A 20,948-nucleotide genomic window follows, 5' to 3' on the forward strand; every position below is an offset into this window, starting at 1 on the left:
ACAAAATGACATCAGACAATTTGAAAAACAGTTCATACAGCCTGCATTATAAAGTTGGTAAGGTAAGCTGCAGCTCTGTGTCTTTTTTTTTTTTTTTTTTTTTTTTTTTTGAGATGGAGTCTTGCTCTGCCACCCAGGCTGGAGTACAGTGGCTCCATCTCGGCTCACTGCAAGCTCCGCCTCCCAGGTTCACACCATTCTCCTGCCTCAGCCTCCCGAGTAGCTGGGACTACAGGCATGCACCACCACATCCATCTAATTTTTGTATTTTTAGTAGAGACAGGGTTTCACCATGTTAGCCGGGATGGTCTCGATCTCCTGACCTTGTGATCCGCCCGCCTCGGCCTACCAAAGTGCTGGGATTACAGGCGTGAGCCCCTGCGCCCGGCAGCTCTGTGTCCTTTTGAAGGTCAGTTAAAGTAAATGCAGCAATATTCTAGAGCTGTATAATTTGGTGCATTGTGTGCTGAGTTCCTGAACTGTAGATCGTCTGAATTGAGATGATGCTGTAATTGTAATATACACCCAGGATTTCAAAGGCTTAGTAAGGAATAAAGACTATAAAATGTATTTTCAAGATGTTTTAAAATATTGAATATATGTTGAAATGATAATGTTTTGGAGATATTGGGTTAAATAGCGCATATTACTAAGAATTCATTTTACCTGTTTTTTAATGCAGCTTTTAAATTTATGTATGTGATTGCATTATATTTTTATTAGACAATATTGTCTTAGGGAGAAGATTTAGTCTTATAATCAGCAGCAGATAACTAAAATCCTCCAGCCAATGGCTGAACATAGGACCTTTAGGGATCTAGCCTCCCAGACTCACTAGATTTTCATATTCTGTTTAATCAATGGTGGGGCATGTCTAGAAAATATTTTGACCAATCCTTGTTCATTGAATAACACTAAAGTCACCAGTAGGAGGATACTTCTAACATTCTAATTATGCCAATTATTAAGCCACAGTAAAAGCACATTTCTCACATTCATTAGATTATTTAACAAAGTCTCTGGTGTTGATGAAAATAAAGATAACTGACGCCATTTCAGTGGCCCATTCTGGAGTTTAGCCTTTCTAATTAAATTATAGCTGAACTTCTCTGGAATGTTATACTGGGTTGGGACAAATGTGAGCCTCTAGTGTGGTTTGCACACTAGAATATGTGTGTCTTACTGTGACTGTGGCAAGCTTTTCTAGTGGTTAAGGCACTCAAGATAGCAACCTAGCTGTCTCCTTTCTTAGCTTTTCTTTCATAATTCTTCTTTTCCACTTTATAAAAGAAAGTCATACCTCTCACTCTCCCCAAACTTTACTGTGCTGCATTGCTGTGAGATATCATACAAGAGGACAATTTAAGAATGCAAAACAAGGAACACTCCTTAAAAATTTTTTTAAATGACTGGTGCCTTGTTGTATCCAGGGCAAGGCTTTGTGTCCAGCTGCCTGCCATCCATCCATCCATCCATCCATCCATCCATCCATCCATCCATTCCTCTATCTTAGAATGAGAATTCTGAAGTGAGATGTTATTTGGAAACACCTGTAACATGGTTTTTAAATCCAAAACCAAGTCAGACTCCTCTTGTCAGAAAATAAATCTGCTTTGGCTGATTAGTTTGACAGTGAGGACGACTTTTGCTAATTAGGTACCAGAGGAGGCATTTTCTATTAATTGAATGAGCTAAATTTGCAACTCCTTAACAACATGCTAGAAATTACATCTTTTTTGACGATTTAAATTTATGATAAATATCAATTGTCAACTTTAAAATGTGCACAGAAATTCTTTTAGAGGTTCATGAACAAGAGTGTTTGAAGCTTCTGACTTAAACTAGTTTAACACAAGCATATTACACTTTGTATGTTGAAAGCTTTTAAAGTATATTATAGACATTATATAGGAAGTTTTAAGAAGAGAAACAAAAGATGGAAAAAGACAATCCAGAAGAGAAATGGTAGAAAGAGACTGACCCATATGGTGCAAGGGGCCCAGACTGGTACAGTAGGCAGACTCTGTGGCTGAGAATTCCAAGATGGCGGCCTGTGTCACGACAGGTCCAGAGAAGGGTGTTGAAAAAGAATATTCAACGATGCATGACGGAGGGAGGTTTCAATGTTCGAAAAAGTAGAGCAGGCAGAAGGAGGTGGGTTCTGAAAATGAAGAGGAGAGAAAGAGGGGGAGAGTCTTTGCTTCAGTGATTCTCCAAATGATGGGGTGTAGTAAAGAAGGCTTGGCAGCTTTGTTTGAGGGGATGTTCATTGTGGCCCTTGAGGTTATCTAAAGTTTTGTAGATGTCTAATCCTGATGAACTGGAGACACTTTTCTTTGACCCATGAGTTTTTCCAGGTTGCGTTGTTCTTTGTTGCCACCTGGGGACTCTCCTGTCTGGCAGAATGGAAAGACCAGTGCCTTAACGTATGTGGATTGTTGTTGTCTGGGTCTTGCCTTTCTCAAGGTGTCATATGGGCTCTGACACACAGAGGACTAAATTGAAGTAAGGAAGCAAGCCAAACTATATTGCTGGTCCTTTTGATTCACTGGAGTTGTTGGCTTCAGAATGTTATCATTGGCTTTTACAGTGCTCATTCACTGCTTGATGCTTTTCCATTTATTATTGAATTATCATATATATTAATATATATGTGTATCAGTCTGTTTTTATGCTGCTAATAAAGACATGGTGGAGACTAGGTAATTTATAAGGAAAAAGAGTAGTGGACTCACAGTTCCACGTGGCTGGGGAGGCCTCACAATTACGGCAGAAGATGAAGGAAGAGCAAAACGGTCTTTATCATGGCAGCAGGCAAGAGAGAATGAGAGGCAAAGGAAAGGGGAAACCCTTTGTAAAACCATCAGATCTCATGAGACTTATTCACTACCACAAGAACAGTATGAGGGAAACCACTCCCATAATTCAGTTACCTCCTACCAGGTTCCTCCCATAACACATGGGAATTATGGGAGCTACAATTCAATGAGATTTGAGTGAGGACACAGACAAACCATATCAATATGTATTCTCTCACAATATAGTTTTTATTTGACTGTGATGACCCAGTGTCATGATCTTAGAAGACACATGGCATACAGTGAAAGATTTCCTACATTAGCTCTATAGAAAATCATAGCATTCCTACATATGCATACGGGCAGATATTTAGATATTTAAAGTGTTGTTCTCTTTTTCTTCGGATATTTTATACATTTCTTTTTGTTTGAAAATTGCTGTTTTTTGGATATTGTTTTATTCTATGAATATATGAGGAAGATCCCTCATAACATGAGGAAAATAATAAAGTAATTAAAGTGAGAAAAATATTATTTGAATAATTAGCAGTCTTGCAAGGACATATTTTTGCTGCTATTTTGACAAGTAGAACTTGTCATGAGAAAGTCTGAAGGTCAAATCACTGGAATGGTTTTTACATTCAAAATGTTTTCCTCATTTTTTTCGAGGCTCATACATCTAGAATTACATGTTCATGAAATAATTGCTTTTTCTTGAGATTTCTGTAGACAGTTTGTAGAACATAATAGATGTTTATTTGATAATAATGAAGAGACGAATTTGATTTCATAGAAATTTTCTATCGTAAGGTTAGCCTTTTGTCAATCAATAAAAAAATAGTTTCTGTTGGCTTTTCATGACGGTGACTCATATGACTAATTCACTGTCTCCTAAATAATCCCTCCTTGCTCTATGACATTGGTAGCAATTTTAATGAAAATCTTCACTCCAGGAAAAAAATTCAAAGTGAAGTATTTGTATGTAAGGTTTACAGTCTCTACCCCCATAAATGGAGTCTGTTTTTCCACATTTGCAACACATATAATATGGTTGATAGAAAAGGTTTTTTTTTTTTTTTTGGCAAAATATATTTCTAGAGGAAAGGTTTCAAACAGTAGCAGATGCCTGTAAATCTTAGAAACATTCTTTCAGTTTAAGTTTAGCAGCTCTAGAAAGCGAAAGTAGAAGAACATTATCTCCTATATTCCTATACATTGTTTAAAAAAACTTGTTTGTTGAAAAGAAAATAGGTTAAGAAGTAAATAAACTAAAATTAAAGATGGAATTAATGGTTACATTTAATTCTGAAAATAATTATTTTGAGAGTAAATCAATCATTTGGCAATATGGTATGGATTAAATGTGAAAAAGCAATTTCTGAACCCCAGCTTCTTCAGGTTAGCATGCTGTTAAACTTGAACTCATTCAGAAAGTCTTCAGGAGGTCTCTAAGTTTGGGGGTTTCGTTTGGTAGTTTCTGTTTTCAAAGCCAGTCTTACACTAGGATGGCTATACATTTTTTTTTTTTTTAAAGAAAATAACAAATGTTAGCAAGGATAGGAGAAATTGGAACTCTCATGCATTATAGTGAAAGTGTAAAACGATGCAGCCGCTATGGGAAATAGTTTGCTGGTTCTTCAAAAATCTAAACATAGAATTACCATATATTAACCTAGCAATTTCAACTCCTGCATCTATACCCAAATGAACTGAAATCAGGAACTCAGATACTTGTACACCAGTGTTCATTGTGGCATTGTTCAGAATAGCCAAAAAGTGGTCAACTAGTGCTCCTCTTTAGACGAACGGATAAAGAAACTGTAGTTTATACATACAATGCAACATTTTCCACCCTTAAAAAAGAATGAAGTTCTGATACAAGCTACAACATGGATGAAACCTTGAAAACATTATACTAAATGAAATAAGCCAGACCCAAAATGACAAATATTGTATGATTCCACTTACATGACATATCTTAAATAGGCAAATGCATAGAGATGGAAAGTAGATTAGCTATTACCAGGGGCTGGCAGGAGTGGGGACTTACTGCTTAATGACTGCAGAGTTTCTGTTCAGTGTGATGAAAAAGTTTTGGGAATAGATAGTGGTTATGGTTGTATAACATTGTAGTGTAACTAATGCCACTGAATTGTATGATTTAAAATGGCTGAAATCACAAATATTGTTATGTATCTTTTACCACAATTAAAAAATCTATTAATGGGCCCAAAACGATTGAATTGTAAACTTTAATTGGGTGAATTATATGGAAGGTGAATTTAAATGGGTAAACTGCATGGTTGGTGAGTTGTATGGTAGGTATGTGGGTGAATTGTATGGTAGGTGAATTTTATACCTTCATAAAACAGTTTTTTAAAAAGAGGCAGTCTTGTGAGTAGGAGGAGAGCTAGGTAAGGAGACATGGATCCTGATTTGATTTATGGCACCATTCAACTGTGTGTCATGAGGGGTAAGCCCCTGACCTCTCTGGTCACAGGACGGGATCCCATCAGGCACCCTCTTCCATACTTCCTACTTCTATCCTCTGTGGCTCCGTGATAGTAAGGCGGATAGTTTTGGTGGGTTAGGTTGGTTCTCAGCTGGAACAAACATGATCCTCTGGCCAGGTGCAGTGGCTCACGCCTGTACTCCCAGCACTTTGAGAGGCTGAGGCAGGTGGATCATGAGGTCAGGAGTTCGAGACCAGCCTGGCCAAGATGGTGAAACCCTGTCCCTACTAAAAATACAAAAATTAGCCAGGCGTGGTAGCATGCACCTGTAATCCCAGCTACTCGGGAGGCTGAGGCAGGAGAATCGCATCAACCTGGGAGGCGGAGATTGCAGTGAGCTGAGATCACGCCATTGCACTCGATCCTGGGCAACAAGAGCGAAATTCCATCTTAAAAAAAAAATTCCTCTGACCTCTGATGCTGAAAATGATGTAAATTCTAAATGCAGTCCAGATGTGGCTTGTAGACATTCTAGAACCCCAAGGCTCCATAATTGCCTTCAGTTTTAGGCAGAGTGGATGGGTCACTGGGTCATGCCAGCAGAGCATGTGCTTGCTTAAGGAGGTTGATTTTTTTTCCAAATAATCTCTATTTTATTACAAGAACATTTTTAAAGCATATATTTTAACTCCATACCCTTCTTCTTTTTTTTATAGGCATAAACAGTTTTCAGGATTGAAAACTTCCTGAAATTTGGATTATCTTAGCCTTATTTTGACATCATTATATGCTATAGCCCTCTGTGTTTTCTTGTAGATACCACGATTATATTAAACATGTTCTTTTTTGTGAGGTATTGAATCTGAGGCTGAAATGAAGAGGTATTGATAAGGTTTGTTTTGTCTAGAATGCCCTTCCCATGTTTGCATGAACTATACTTCGTCTATTATTCAAGATATGTTTTAAAGCTTTCTTTTTTTCATTAAACCCTCTTTAACCTCCTCCTACATGGAAGTGCATTGAACACAGACTCCACAGTCAGTTAGACCTAGTTCTGTTTGTGGTCCAGCATTTGCTGGGTGGGTGATGCTGGACAATTCACTTACTTCTGCCTCAGCCTTCTTCTTTGACAAGTGGAGTTGTTTTCTTTTTCCTTCTCACTTCCACCATTTCCACCTCTCCTTGCCTTAGGGCGGAGAGGAGTTACTAGCAAAAAGACTGGCAGGCAGCATTGCCTGCTCTTTCCTGCTCACCATTGCTGATGATTGGCATTTGTATTTTAATACGATGTCCACACTCTGGAAAGGAATAATCTGGAAAGAAGACTGGGAAGTAGATGGTTTGCCTGTGTCATCACCACATTTTCCCTGTTCCCTGGGGTGGTGTACCTGCTCTTGTAATCTTCTTTAATTTCTGGAAGAACCTGGCTTCGGAAGGTATTGTGCTGTAGGTTTTCCCAGGAGTTTTGTTTGCTTTAGAGGTTCTTAACAACCATCATTGCCTTGGAGCCTTTGTCAACATTTTAGGCTTCCTTGTACTAAACAGATTTGCTTGTCGGGCCACACTTGTGCTTTTTCACTTATTCTCACCAGGGACTTCCTTCACTGGGCATCTGGCTGGGATTCTTGTTGCATTAGTGCACACTCAAGGGCCTCTGAAGAGTATCATGGAAGCATGTGCAGGCATTTTTTTTCCCCTCCAATTATTGGTTATCCAGGACAATGATACTACTTCAATTGTTCAGGCCAGTCTGGATATCAGGATCATTATCTGTATGGCAGGTCAGGTTATTATGAAGAAGCACCCAGGAGCTATGATGTATACATAGCAGGACTGAGAGAAGAGGAACAGCTGGCTAGAGCATGAAGAGCCAGCCTCTGGGATCGAGGAAATACCAGGAATAGCTCACTGTCTTGCGGGCTTCTTCTCTCAGAAGAAATGAGACTATAACGGCTTCACAGGTTTGATAGCCAGTGAGGTGGCACAGCATCTTGGGAAGACATGGTCCACTTGTGTTATTATTACCCATCAGATTCATTCCCCACGCAACTAGTCCATTGTAAACTAAAGCAAAGTATGTTGTTAAAAAAAATCAACTTGTATTTAGCTTTTTAGAGTGAAGTGAAAGTCTGTTTTAAATGTGGGTTTTAGCTTTAATAACTTCAATGTTTAAATGTGGCAAACTCACAAAAATATCATTTGAAATGTTAATTATCTAAACTTCTTGTACACTTAGGTAGTTTTGACAATTCTGAAAACTACATTTTTAATTTTAGCTTTTTTTAGGTCCTCTGAGGATGTCAGATTTTGAAAGAAACTCAGGGAGGTTAAACATTCTGTTTGAGAGCAGTCTGTCTCCTGTTGGCTTTGTTTCTTTGTCTACATATTTATAATATTTTATAGATTATTATATAATATTTATTATTTTCATTTGATATTTTAATACATATTGTTTGAATAAATGAATTAGTGTTTGGATATGATTGGGTATGATGAAACAAGAGAGCATAATGGCATAACTAAGTGTGAGCAGCAGATTTATATTGGGGGTGATTCACATGTAGGGCCCACAAAAGGAAGAAATGAGAGTATGATCTGAAATACTTTTGTTGCTCCCAAAATAATCTTCTTTGCTAATGAGAAATTGGCTTTCTAGGGTGTGTTAAATTTTGTGTGTGTGAAAGAGGCCTTGATAAAATCAATCCAAGTTTAAAATCATCCAATAAGAGATTTCTTTCTTGGCTAAAGGTCTAGGTGCTTCTTTTTTAAATAGCTGCACTTTAGGGAACTCATGTTACGTTAGTGCCAGCCAACTGGACACTCTTAAATTGCTTCAAATGGTGTACTACAGGATAATGCTTTCTCTCTAATAACAGTGGAGTTTTAGAGGTGATTTGTGTGCTTTCATAGGGGAAACAACTCCTAATTTCTCTGCCACATTTCCAGTTTAGGATTTAAATTGAGATATGTTGCTACATTCTGCTAAAACAATTTTCAATACGCATTTGAGCTGGTGAAGTGAAAACATTTTCAAACCAGTTTCCTTGAAGATTTATCAAGCAGTTTTGTTGATGCATCTTGCTTTACTTCTTTTACCTATCACAGAAATAAAATTCCAGGCTAGGCAGCAGTGAAGGCCTTTGGATCTGTGTGAGCATGTCAAAAGCATTTTAAGAAGAGCAAAATATTTAGAGGAAGAATTTGGAAAAGCAGCCTTAAGGGATTTAACACATTTTTCTTCTTCTAATTCAGTCTCGTGTTCATCCCTCTAATGGAGAAAGGTCATTAATGGATAAGATTTGCTAAGCCAGCAAAGGCTTTCAGAAACAAAATGGTTTTCAAAAATCCAAGCCTAAGGAAAACACTGGTTTGAATTTGGAAGCTTGAAAATACATTTGGAGAAGGTTTATGTGCAGTAGAAATTATACTCATTCGCTTAATATTATACATATCTATTTATAATCAAATTATATGTAAGTTTGTTGTATTCTTACACATTTTTGTTTTGGAGAAGTTAAAATAACGAATTGGCTTGATAATGAGGATTGAAATAATTTGAGACTGTGGAAGTTCCATATAACTTTCTAGGCAGACAAAATGGCTGATCAGAATAGCATGACAGAAGTTTAGTTATCCCGTTACCCGTCTGCTATTTTTACGCCCCCCAGATCTAGGCCAAGATTGTTTACCTTAATTGTTGTGATGTGGAGGTTAGTAAGTGTGGCAAGTTTGTTATATTTAAATCTCATAATTGAAAAGCCACAGGCAAATTCTTGTTTTTTTACCGAATTCCTGTCTAGTAGAAAATAATAAGTATGTCTGTTTGTATGTGTGTGTGTCTGAAAAAAGGAAAATGCAAACTAGTCTTTGAAATATGTACACCCTTTCCCCCATTTTTAACTGTATCAAGAGAATGAATGCAGAAGTGTATTTATAAACTTTGAAGTATTTTTGAAACATTTGGATGTTAGAAAATGTATTGTTTACAGACGAATAATTTATTTGTTACTTGGACTTATATTCTGACATTGACTTGACCCATAAAATAAAGACTATTGTTGAAACATTATCTTATTCATTTTTACAAACATAAGAATGGGAATCCATAAATTTTATTTCATTGTATATGTGATAAAATGGAAAGATTATTGTCATTTGATAAGGTAAAAGTGCTCATTTCTTTGTCCACTTTATATCTGGGGAGAAACCTACATAGTATGAGATATTTTAATATGTTTTTGAAATAAGAAAGTTAAATGCTCTGGAAATAGGTTAAGAAAATGTAAAATGTAGTGAGATTTCTTATAATTTTTTCCTTTTTTATGGCTTCAAATTCTTAAGTTGTGTGAATGTTATCAAATTAAGATAATTTAATACTTATTTATGACCTTTCTATATTTTTTATTCATAGTATTAAATAAAACTGCATATAACCAGATTTATAAAAATACATCTTTTTAAGGTAGTGGGACAAATAATTGGATTTTTCAAATGCCCTAAACACTGATATTTAATATTAAATTCATTTTGGTGAGGCTGGTATAGCGCCTTCTTCAGGTTGATGTGTGGTGGTAGCCTTGTATTCTGAGTATAATCTCTGCTGTGTCCCTCTTTGATATGAAGATGGCAAAGGGTCATTCAGTGTGTAAGCACTTTCTCTTGGTTAATAAATGGCTTATATGGCCTTGATCGGATAATATAAAGCTTGAAATAGGGATTGTTGCTGTCTTTGCTGTCCTTTCTTGAAGGAAGGTCACCTCTGAGCACCATTAACATCAAGGAGTTTCTTAAACAGCAGTTTTGTTTTCTATACCACTTGCTCCCTTAGTGTCTTGGAGAAGGTCTCCAATTACCTTTATGGAGTTGTAAATGCGTTTTTTTTTTTTTTTTTTTTTTTTTTCTGAAGCTGCTGCTATATTTATTCTGGGAATGACCTTTTAATTACAAACTCTCCTTCCACAAAGGGGTGAGGATCAAAGACCACAGACTGGGTGAAGTGGTAGATGAACGTCTAATGATCCTAGTAGAGGTTTGTGAGCAGGTCTGTATTTAATGTGGAATCGATGCTGGAGGGCCAAGCACACCTGGGCCGCCTCCATTATTATTTTGCTGTTCCGATGTGGGAGGCAGCCCAGCAGTATAAAAGGTGGCAGAGGAGGCAGGACACACATATGGATGGAGCCTCACCTTTCTGCACTGTTGTAGATACTCCTTGGACAGCTTTCTGAACAACTGATAGAGATTGTCAAAATGCTGTTTTGTAGGCTTTAAGACAACAATGACTCTTTTACTGGCTTTAACAGAAAATCGAGTGGTGATGGAAGAGAGTATGATCTGAAGAGGTCCAATGGATATTTATCTGCCTTGCTTACACTTTTACTATAATCATTATAACAAGCTGGACACCAGCTCTTCGTCAAGTGATTGTCATTTATATTCACTAACCTTTACAGTGCTCTTGCAAACTAGATATTATTTATCCCTATTGTACAGATGAGAACCGTGAGGCTAGGCGATGTTATAATGACCCAAGGTCACACAATAAATGGATTGGGACACTGTCTACTTGGTTCTAGAGAAAATCCTTTTCTCTTTTTGTTAGCCACACGGCCTTCTTATATGTAACCAAATCCTTCTACCCATCTTTAAAAAGTTCAGGGTGGTCAGTCTTTTAAAGTAACTTTTCATTTTTTATGGCTTATAAAATTAATTTGTAATCAAAACCAAAATTGATAATGGTTTTAAATTCTTCTGATTTTTCTACCGGTAAAAGTTTGTATAGATCAAGATCATTAAAACCTCATGTCAATCTTACTACAGGAAAATGGGTTACAAGATTGACCATAAACCTTATGCTGTCATTCTAGAGGGTGTAGGACCAGTATGAAGAGGGAGGAAGTCACGAATTCCTGAGTTTTTATTGGATAACTTTAATTTTTGTTTTGAACATGAAGACATTTTGATTATGCTGAAATTTTACTTCAACAAAATGTAGCAGAAAGTGCTGTGGGTACTAGCTGGAAAGTAGGTCCCTGATTCGATCCCATAAACCTGGATTTGGTCTCTGATGGCAGGACTCCGGGGCTTAGGGTGAGACAGCCTGGTCCCTTGGGAAAGGTGCCCGAGCCTCCCTCTGTTGTAGGCAGTGTTGGGCTCCATAGGTGAACCGGGCAGTCATCACATTCTGCATCAGCTGCGCATCATTGTGCTCCAGGAGCTTGACTAATAGGACTATTTTAAACTCTTCGAGGATAGAGATAACCTTATTTGGTGCTTTACTAAAGGTACAGACTCTCATACTTTTTCCTTCTCTTTCTTTTTCCATTCCACAGATGAACACAATGATGTACAGAAGAAAACCTTTACCAAATGGATAAATGCTCGATTTTCAAAGGTAACCGACACTTTCAAAAACTTTGATGGTTCGGATGCGTCATTCTGATTGAAGGAGTTTGGTTGGAAGTGCAGTAAATTTTCCCCAGGAAATGTCACCTAGCAGAAGTCTTCTAAGTATGCAGATACATTTATTCTTCTTTTATTCTCTTCCAAAATATGTTTAAATGGAAATTCTCACATACATAGTTTATGGGACGCTATTGACTTTTACCTGGCCTTCTCCAGATATTTAAGGCAACAATTAGCTGCTTTCGATTCTGCAAATCCTGGGTACATCTGGGAAAGGATATATCATTGGGAAAATTTTTGTGTTCCCTTGGTTAAGAGGATTATGATTTCATTTTGCCTGGTTAAAACCAAATGTTATCATTCAGGAAGTCTTTCTACCCTGTCAAAAATATTTATGGATTTTTATTCTTGTAGATGTGGCTAATAATATTTATCTGCCTTGTGGTTTTTTTTTTCTCGTGTACTTCCTTAATTCCATCCCCCCTCCCCTGCAAAGATCTGCTCTTAGCATTTCTGACTATTTAGAATATAATCAATGCTTTGAGCAATAATTTTTCTTAGGGGCAGACCATGCTGAAGAGAGGAATTGTCAGTGCTATTTTCAAATCTGTTCTAATATGATTATCTCTTAGTTATTGGTGTTGGAATTTTGTGCCCTAAGCCTCAGGTGGGAAGAGAGTTTTCAGGGTAACAGATTGTGTTACTCTTCTATAGCAAGATGAAAAATAGAAGTTTCTCAGAGAAACACTGTTATGGTCTTTTAAACAGTATAAAAGCTATTTTAATGAAGACTTGCTTTTCAAAATTTTTGGTTGCTTTTCGAAAGTTGTAAAGGTCAGGGAGACAAACACTGGTATTTCCTGAGGAAAAAATGAGGATATCTTAAGGTTAGTTTGAGTAGCAGCATAGTTTAAAAAATGCCCCACATCCCAATATTTATAGTTGGTTATTTGATTTCACTGCTTCTTAGGCTTTACAAGTTTATCTTGAGGGATATTTTATCTTGCCTGTGAGTATGTAAGGAATGTGAAAATTAACTTTGACAGAGGTTTAAAAATATAGAGAATTAGAACATAAAGGTGCTTGCATAATTGGCAGTTATATGTGTAGGATTATTCCAAAGCACATGTAGGCATATTTTGGTAAATTTTAATCTGTTTTATTCCAGAGACACAGGTAACATATGTGCATCTCGGGCTTAACATGAATAAAACCTTTTGAAGTATTCATCTGCATGTGACCATTTTCCAGAGAATGTAGTTTTAGTAACTGGGAGTCTGATATGAGGGGCTTTATTCCAGTGGTTTCATGATTGCTCGTGTAAGTAAGATTATTCATCCTGGTTATTCAAGAGGATAACACGGGAATTGTTTAGATAGAACAAGTGAAGCAGTTTTTAGCAGCTTAATTTAGTCTTTGGGGAAGAATTGCCTTAGAACTAATTTTGAAGATTGTTTTGAAAGCATTAAACTTGGTAGAGCTAAGTTTAGAAAGCATTTGAAACTGGGTAAATTACTTTTTACCTATGTATGACAATGGAGAGCAATAGGTAGTACTATAGGACATGAAAAGGGTTTGCAGAGGAAGAGAGACGAGAACTGAGAAAGAATAATTGAAAAGAAAGTTCTCAATGTTTATGGCGGATCATTGACACCTTTAAAAAGACCTCACGTAAAACAAACTCTGGTAGTACCAGACTAGTTTATTAAACGAAACGAACTTGATATTTAAATTTGTACATTTATAATGTCTATTATTTTGCAATATAAATGGGGGCTTTAAGTCCCATTTAAATTGTTTGCCCTGGGATATTTGTATTTCTTACCAAACTACTAGAAAAGACTTGGTAATTTTTATCATTTTTAGTAAAAGTTATAGTTATGGAACACAGAACTTTTAGCTAAAAGCTTTTAGCTAAAAGTGTCTGTGTTAGTGTTTGGAGATGGTAGTTTCTGAGCTCAGTTTCTGTGTTAGTGTTTGGAGATGGTGTTTGGAGAAAAACTACCAAAAGTGGGATGACTCTGAAAACTTTTATTTTCATCTAGCAAGAAATCAAAACCTAGAAGGAATTTGTCTGAGAAATTATGAATATTTGGAGATGGGAGGCTCATGGCAGTGACACTAAACATTCACATTATTTTTTCTTTCCTCTGGCTGTCTTAAGACCATAAGCTGAACTGCTTCCAATTGGGGATAGTGAAAGAGAGAGTAACACATTTCTAGACCGGGAGATTTCCATAGACTCCCATGTGGCTTAACCCTTGCTGAGCTGGGGAAAGACTGTATTTGTGCCTGGTATTACTAGGTAATGCAGAGGCTAGAACAAGAAAAAAAAATCCCATTGAAGGGAATGAATTTTTTAAAATCCGTGTCCTTTGGCACATTGTGGTGAGCTTTACAATATAATTTTTCAGTGGGTCCACTACTCCCCTACAGTGTGGGTTCCTAAACAGAGCAACAGGGCCCCTGTGCTGATGGCACCTTCTGCCATTTAGGAATTCGTTTTAAAACAGGCATTTGTTTGGATATTTCCTTTGTGGCCTCCTTCCCATCAAAAGTCTCAATCAAACATCAAGTCTTGTTAATTCCAATATGTACATATATTCAAAATTGTCCACTTACTCTATGTAGAGTGACATGTCTCTTTTCTAAGTCATTGTTATTGGTGTTGGAAAAAATGGTGAGAGACTTTACAATGGGCAAGAAAGACTAGTGGGTGTCCTGTTAGGTCAGGCATCTGAATTATCTCTGCCTTTAATTATTTTTGAGCTACATTACAACTAGGTAAGTTGTGGAAAATAGGTATGCAAGTGATTCTTATCCATAAAAATGAAAATTATTTGGAAAGCAGTTAATTATTGCTCCTTGGATAGACCAGTTTTTGCATCTATTGCAAATCTACTTCAGTTTTCATCTTTCTTATATAAAACATGTGTTTTTAAAAATTTTCCCCTGAACTGGTTGTAACACCTTATTGGGTCCCTCATTAATTAATGAGTTAAATAAAGTCTTTAACACACATTATTATCACATTGGTTTGAGAGTGATAACCTTACCTTGTTTGAAAATTATCGTTGAATACATGGACCACTGTGAGAATCTGCTAATTGGTTCTTCATTCCATGCCCCACCTTCTCCATCTCCCTATCCTTTTTTTTTTCTTTTTTTCTTTTTTTTTTTTTTTTGAGACAGAGTCTTGCTCTGTCGCCCAGTCTGGAGTGCAGTGGTCCAATCTTGGCTCACTGCAGCCTCTGCCTCCCAGGTTGCAGCGATTCTCCTGCCTCAGCCTCCCTAGTAGCTGGGAGTATGGGCGCATGTCACCACGCTCAGCTAATTTTTGTATTTTTAGTAGAGATGGGGTTTCACCATGTTCGCTAGGCTGGTCTCGAACTCCTGACCTCAAGTGATCTGCCTGCCTCAACCTCCCAAAGTGCTGGGATTATAGGCGTGAATCACCGCACCCGGCCTCCCCTTCCATTTTCAAGAGAGTATCTATAGTGTTTCTAAAGGGTAAACCTGAATACGTTTTTCTCTTCTGTAAGCTCTTTCATTGGGTGCCCATTGTCCTTTTTAAAAAAAACAAAATTAGAAATTGAAATTGTACATATTTTTGATATATAGTGTGATGTTTTGGTCTTACTTGGTTCTTAACACTCTAAATAGCTACCTCCCAATTTACTCCTAATTTTATTGTACTTTCCTTTCGCTCCCTCTTTATGCTCCAGCCACGCTGTCTCTGCTTACCATCCCGGTGGCCTTCCTGGCCTTTGCACACAGTCCTTTCTCTATCTCTTCCTGGGCAGCTCCTACCCTTCCTTCTTGCCTGAACTTAAATGTTGCTTCCTCAAGGATCTCTTTTCTGAGCTTCCAGACTAGGGTAGAAAAGCTGTATACTATCAAAGTGTTATGATTTGAAGCACTTACCATACTGTAATTTAAATAGTTGCCAGTCTTTTTTCCTAGGTTAGGCATAAGCTCTGTGGGTGCAGGGACTGTCTATTTGCTCATTGGCATATCTTTTGGCATTTAGTAGGTATCCAGTAAAGTATTTGTAGGCTTAATAAATAAATGAATGACAATGACATAGACATACATTGAATATGCCTAATTCTATATGTTCACAAGCCACTTGGGGATGGTTGCATTGGAAAGAGACAAGAGTAGAGTTTAGGACTGAGTGCAACATGGCATGAATTGTGCTATGTCCTGGATATGAATATAATGCATCAGGGCTTTTGCTGCATTTTTCACAAAAATAAGCAAATCCAGCTATCCAAACTTTCCCTGTTTACCTGATTTCTTGGAGTTGTGCTGCAGTGATTGTTAAATGACCACTTGGACTTAATGTATATTATTGTTTTATTTACCCAGTACAGTTCTTCACATAGGATCTAACTACTACATTCACTGTGAAGAAAAATAAGACTAAAAACTTAAGGCTAGCACAATTCTTTTCTTGATAAGGGATTTGGTAAAGAACTTGACAATAACATTGGTCTAAAACCATCTTTTAATTTGTAACTGCATATGAATATACAGTAGCCAAGACAGCACTCACTCAAAATATGTATTCTTTTTGCCGCAAATCCTTGTTAACATATCATAGAGTATACGGTGCTTTGGAATTCAAGGATCCTGAGAAGTCATAGTGTACAGTAAATTATGGCTCTTGGATTTTTAAAACTTATGAAGAGCTAAAAAAAGTGATTATCTAAAAAAGAAAGCAAAAAGTTAGGAAATTAAACACTTATTTCTGGATATCCTGCTCATTTATTTATGACCTCAGGCAAATTATTAGTCAAATTTTTCAGGTCACCTGGTCTACATTTCTATAGCCATAAGACACAATTGGTCATTATTACCTGCCTTATATCATGAAGAAATATTGAGGCATTGCTGTGAAGTGTATAGGAGATGATAATTACTTAGGAATGCAAAATAAAAAACCTATCAGGTACCTTGAATTTGTGATATTCCTGATCTGTGGATATGTGCGACACATATAAACAGAAAAGAGAAAAAGCATTGGCTCATTAAGCTCACGTTCTTCCCTTGTATGGTGTATATGACTTTAGTTTTTTGCCCCTTCTAAATTTCAGAGCCTCTGGTTTGTTAGCCGGCCGGTCTCCCAAGGGAGGCAGCAAAGGCCTCATTGCTTTGCTGTTGGGAAATTTGCTCTGACTTTGAGCCTGCATTTTCTTTGGCTGACTTTCAGAGCTGCTCATCTGGCAGAGCTGAAAACATACAAATTGCATAAGTTATTTTATCAATTTGGTGAGACAGTTCTCTAAAGAGGCTTCACAAATAAAGGTTAGGTAGAAAATATGCAAACTTAGAAATGCTGAACTTAAGTTTGTGCAAATTTCTGCTTTTCTCTTTTCTAAGACACAGATGAGCCAAGTTTTCATGTAAGTTACAATTCCAAATTTGAAATTTAAATTGACAGAACCTAAGAGAGAAAAGCTATGAAGCATTTTTTTTTTATGGATTCCAATATGGAGAGCTATTAAGATGCTTTCCTTTAGGAGACAATGAGACATTGCTTTTAGATACTGTTTTTCTACTTTTTTCATGTTGGAAGTTAATGATCACTAAAATAGGGGTGGGAAAAGATGAGGAGAGAGATTTGTACAGGAGGTGCAATAAAAGGAGCCCAAACCCTTTTCCACCTCTAGGTGTTCAATCTTCTCTTTAGTACTATAAACAGGCTGACAGGCTTCCTATGTGATGATAAATACCATCTGTAGTAGAGGCTTGAGCTTGAAGAGCTACACACTGGGTCTGCCATTGGTTTATTTCATGAGTATGCATATGGCAACTCAACTGATTGTTTTAGGAGCCATTCACATTCAAGTGGTTCCTTAAAAAGAAGTGTGAATTAGTGTCTATTCACTAATACCTCTAAAAAGAAAACAATAAAATATACTCCATATTCTTAAACACCAGCTTCCAGATATACTTTGGCTGTACTTATGCAAGCTTTGTTGTTGTTGCTGTTTGTTTTGTTTTCATTCAGTTTGAATTTTTAAAATTTGATTTTTATCTCAAAATTGTTTATAAAATGAACTTCACCTTGGTTAAAACTAAAAACAAATGATTAAAATTAAAACTGTTAAGTATTATTTAATATGCTATGCTTTGATGAGTACTTAATAAAGGGTTTTGATTCGGCCTATTGGTATTCATAATTGTGAAGCAAATTTGGTAGTCTTTATAATTGATGATCAGTTTAGAAATTGATCAACTGGGAGGAAATGACTATTCACCCTTCACCTAGGAAGGAGTGAGCAGGACCACCTTCCTTGTGCTTTTCCATTCAGCCTTTTGTGGCCCCACCATCTCTACCTTCAGAGATGGGCTCTGGTGGTGCAGGGAAGGGTGGGCTTATGCCGGGGTGGGAAGTAAGGTATCAAGAGGGGATTGCTGAGAGGTAGTGGTTGAGGGGAGAGAAGCTCTACCTATTACACAGAGTAAGGAGACACTGGACCCATTACCAGCCGTATCTGGCCTGGGAAACTTTTAGCTGCAATTGCCACAGGTAACAATTCAGCAGCCATAAGGGGAGTCACACTTGGGGGGAAGCTGACATTTATTTTTGTTATTATTTGTTGGAGAAATAAAAAATCCTACCAACACTGGTACCTCTTGGTACCAACATAGAATACAGAGAAAATACAATTTACAATTAAGTGTGCATGTGTGGTTAAGTGCATGCAGGCAGTTGGTTAAAGACGACAAAGTCTAGACAGAATTTCACACAAATATTCAGTAAAGTAGGAGAAAGAACAACGAACACTTGTCTCTGTGAGAGACAACTAGATGTGCCATGTTGTGATGGTTTCTGTCCAACTTCTCAACAACTCCTGTGTTTAACTTAACTTGGAAAACGAGACTGGGTTTATCTATTTCCTGATCACAAAAATTGGGTCTATTTTGTTTTAAGGAGACACCCTAAGGGAAGGGAAGGAGCAGTGTAGCTGCCTCTCCTTTATATATATTGAACAAAGGAACTTTCATTTTATTTACCTTTACACTGTCAGAATCAGTGCATTACCAGTGCCTCACCCTAGTCCCATGGAAGCCTATCTTTTGAAGGACTGCGTTCTTCAAACATTTCTACTGTATTGCCAGTTGTGTATACATGGAATAAGCTGTATTGTTTCCTGAGTTTGCCTACAGACCTTGCCTGGTATGCATGTGCAGTCAGAGCTATTTATTTATTTATTTCATTTCCGTAGGTTTTTGGGGGAACAGATGGTGTTTGGTTACATGAGTAAGTTCTTTAGTGGTGATTCGGTGAGATTTTGCTGCACCCATCACCCGAGCAGTATACACTGTACCCAATTTGTAGAATTTTATCCCTCACCCCCACTTCCACCCACCCCCTCCCACCCCCAGTCCCCAAAGTCCATTGTGTCATTCTTATACCTTTGGATCCTCACAGCTTAACTCCCACTTATGAGTCAGAACATGCAATATTTGGTTGTCCATTCCTGAGTTACTTCACTTAGAATAATGGTCTCTAGTTTCATCCAGGTTGCTGTAAATACCATTATTTCATTTCTTGTTAATGGCTGAATAGTATTATTCATATACTATATATATACTATACTATTAGTATATATATAATATATATCTATATTATATATAAAAAAGATGCTTGCACACGCATGTTTATAGCAGCACAATTCACAATTGCAAAAATATGGAACAGCCCAAATGCCCATCAGAGGTGGGCATTTGGAAAAGGAGCCATTACACAAAAAAGATGCTTGCACACACATGTTTATAGCAGCACAATTTGCAACTGCAAAAATATTATATATTAATATATATTAATATATAATATATATAATAGTATATATACTATTTGTATAGTATTAATAGTATATACACACACACATATATATACACACATACTGCAATTTCTTTATTCACTCATTGTTCGATGGGCATTTGGACTGATTCCATATTTTTGCATTTGCGAATTGTGCTGCTATAAACATATGTGTGCAAGCATCTTTTTTGTATAATGGCTTCTTTTCCTCTGGGTAGATACCCAGTAATGGGATTGCTCGATCAAATGGTAGTTCTACTTTTAGTTCTTTAAGGAATCTCCACACTGTATTCCATAGTGGCTGTACTAGTTTACATTTCCAGCAGTATTCCCTTTTCACTGCATCTTTGCCAACCTCTATTGTTTTTTGATTTTTTCATTACGGCCATTCATGCAGGAGTGAAGTGGTATCGCATTGTGGTTTTGATTTGCATTTCCCTGATCGTTAGTGATGTTGAGCATTTTTTCATATTCTTGTTGGCCATTTGTATATCTTCTTTTGATAATTGTCTATTCATGTCCTTAGCCCATTTTTTTTTTTCTTGCTAATTTGGAGTCAGAGCTTATTCAGCCCCCAGACCTCACCTGATTGTCCATGGAGTATGCTAGCGGCCCCTGCCTCTGGCCACCAGGTATCTGAGCCCCACATTGGTTCCTTATCATTCCAGATTTTATCATCACTATACCAATAACTTACCAAAATCAAGGTAAACATTCTGTTACATGTCTGTGTGACTTGTGATTCCCTGAAAGATATTACTTGGTTTGGCATGTGTTTTACAGTATTTTGTAGTTCTGAAGGTAGGTGCACATTTACTGATTTGGACTGTTCTCTGCACATTTACAGTAAACACTGTAAATCATTGCTCTGTAGTTAATGTGGCATACTCTGTGATGATCTGCAACCGTCTGTTTCTCTTGTCTCTGTCTCTCTCTTCCTCTTCTCTCCCTCCCTCCTTCCAAGCAAGCTTCTAAAAGGAATCTTTTTCAATTCTTAACAACTTGTGCTGACCACCCAGAATTCTTAAAGAGGACGGCTGAGAGATCTGCACTCACTAATTGTTTAAGTGACTGGAGCACATTTTGCTGGTTTTCTGTTGTTGAGGTGTGGAAGGAACTCATTAGGCATTATTTCAGTGCCCTTATTTTGCTTTTAGTCTTCTCTGTGGAAAGCAATGCTGTGTTTATTCTTTTACCATGGAGTTGAATCATAAAAGTAAATACTAAATACCATACAGTCTTCATTTCATTGATTAAGGTACACATTTTATAATTGAGATGAACCTAATTTTATAATTTTGCTTAATCTTGACTAGAGCCAACATTCTTTTGAAGACTTCTATTATTTAATTTATGCAATAATACATAAACTTTGTAAAAATTAGATAAAAGAGTAAATCCAAAGAAAAATTTTCAAACTACTTTTAATTCCACCACCAAGAGAAAAAGTGTAGC

At 37.0% G+C, this 20,948-nt stretch overlaps 1 protein-coding gene and 1 pseudogene across 9 annotated transcripts in view; both read left to right on the forward strand.

Moving 5' to 3' along the window:
• UTRN (utrophin) overlaps positions 1 to 20,948 on the forward strand; it is a 581,880-nt gene that overhangs the window by 104,296 nt on the left and 456,636 nt on the right. For all 9 annotated transcript variants that reach the window (XR_012433510.1, XR_012433511.1, XM_005552038.5 and 6 more), the window contains exon 2: positions 11,584 to 11,645. Coding sequence is in view for 7 of the 9 variants with exons in the window: in XM_005552038.5 (XP_005552095.3) it covers positions 11,584 to 11,645 (62 nt within the window). In the remaining 2 variants the exon portion in view is untranslated. The remainder of the gene's footprint in view (positions 1 to 11,583; positions 11,646 to 20,948) is intronic.
• Positions 6 to 7,198, forward strand: LOC135970369 (rhomboid-related protein 4 pseudogene; annotated as a pseudogene).

This window comes from Macaca fascicularis, chromosome 4 (genome assembly GCF_037993035.2).
Source record: "Macaca fascicularis isolate 582-1 chromosome 4, T2T-MFA8v1.1".
NCBI lineage: Eukaryota > Metazoa > Chordata > Mammalia > Primates > Cercopithecidae > Macaca > Macaca fascicularis.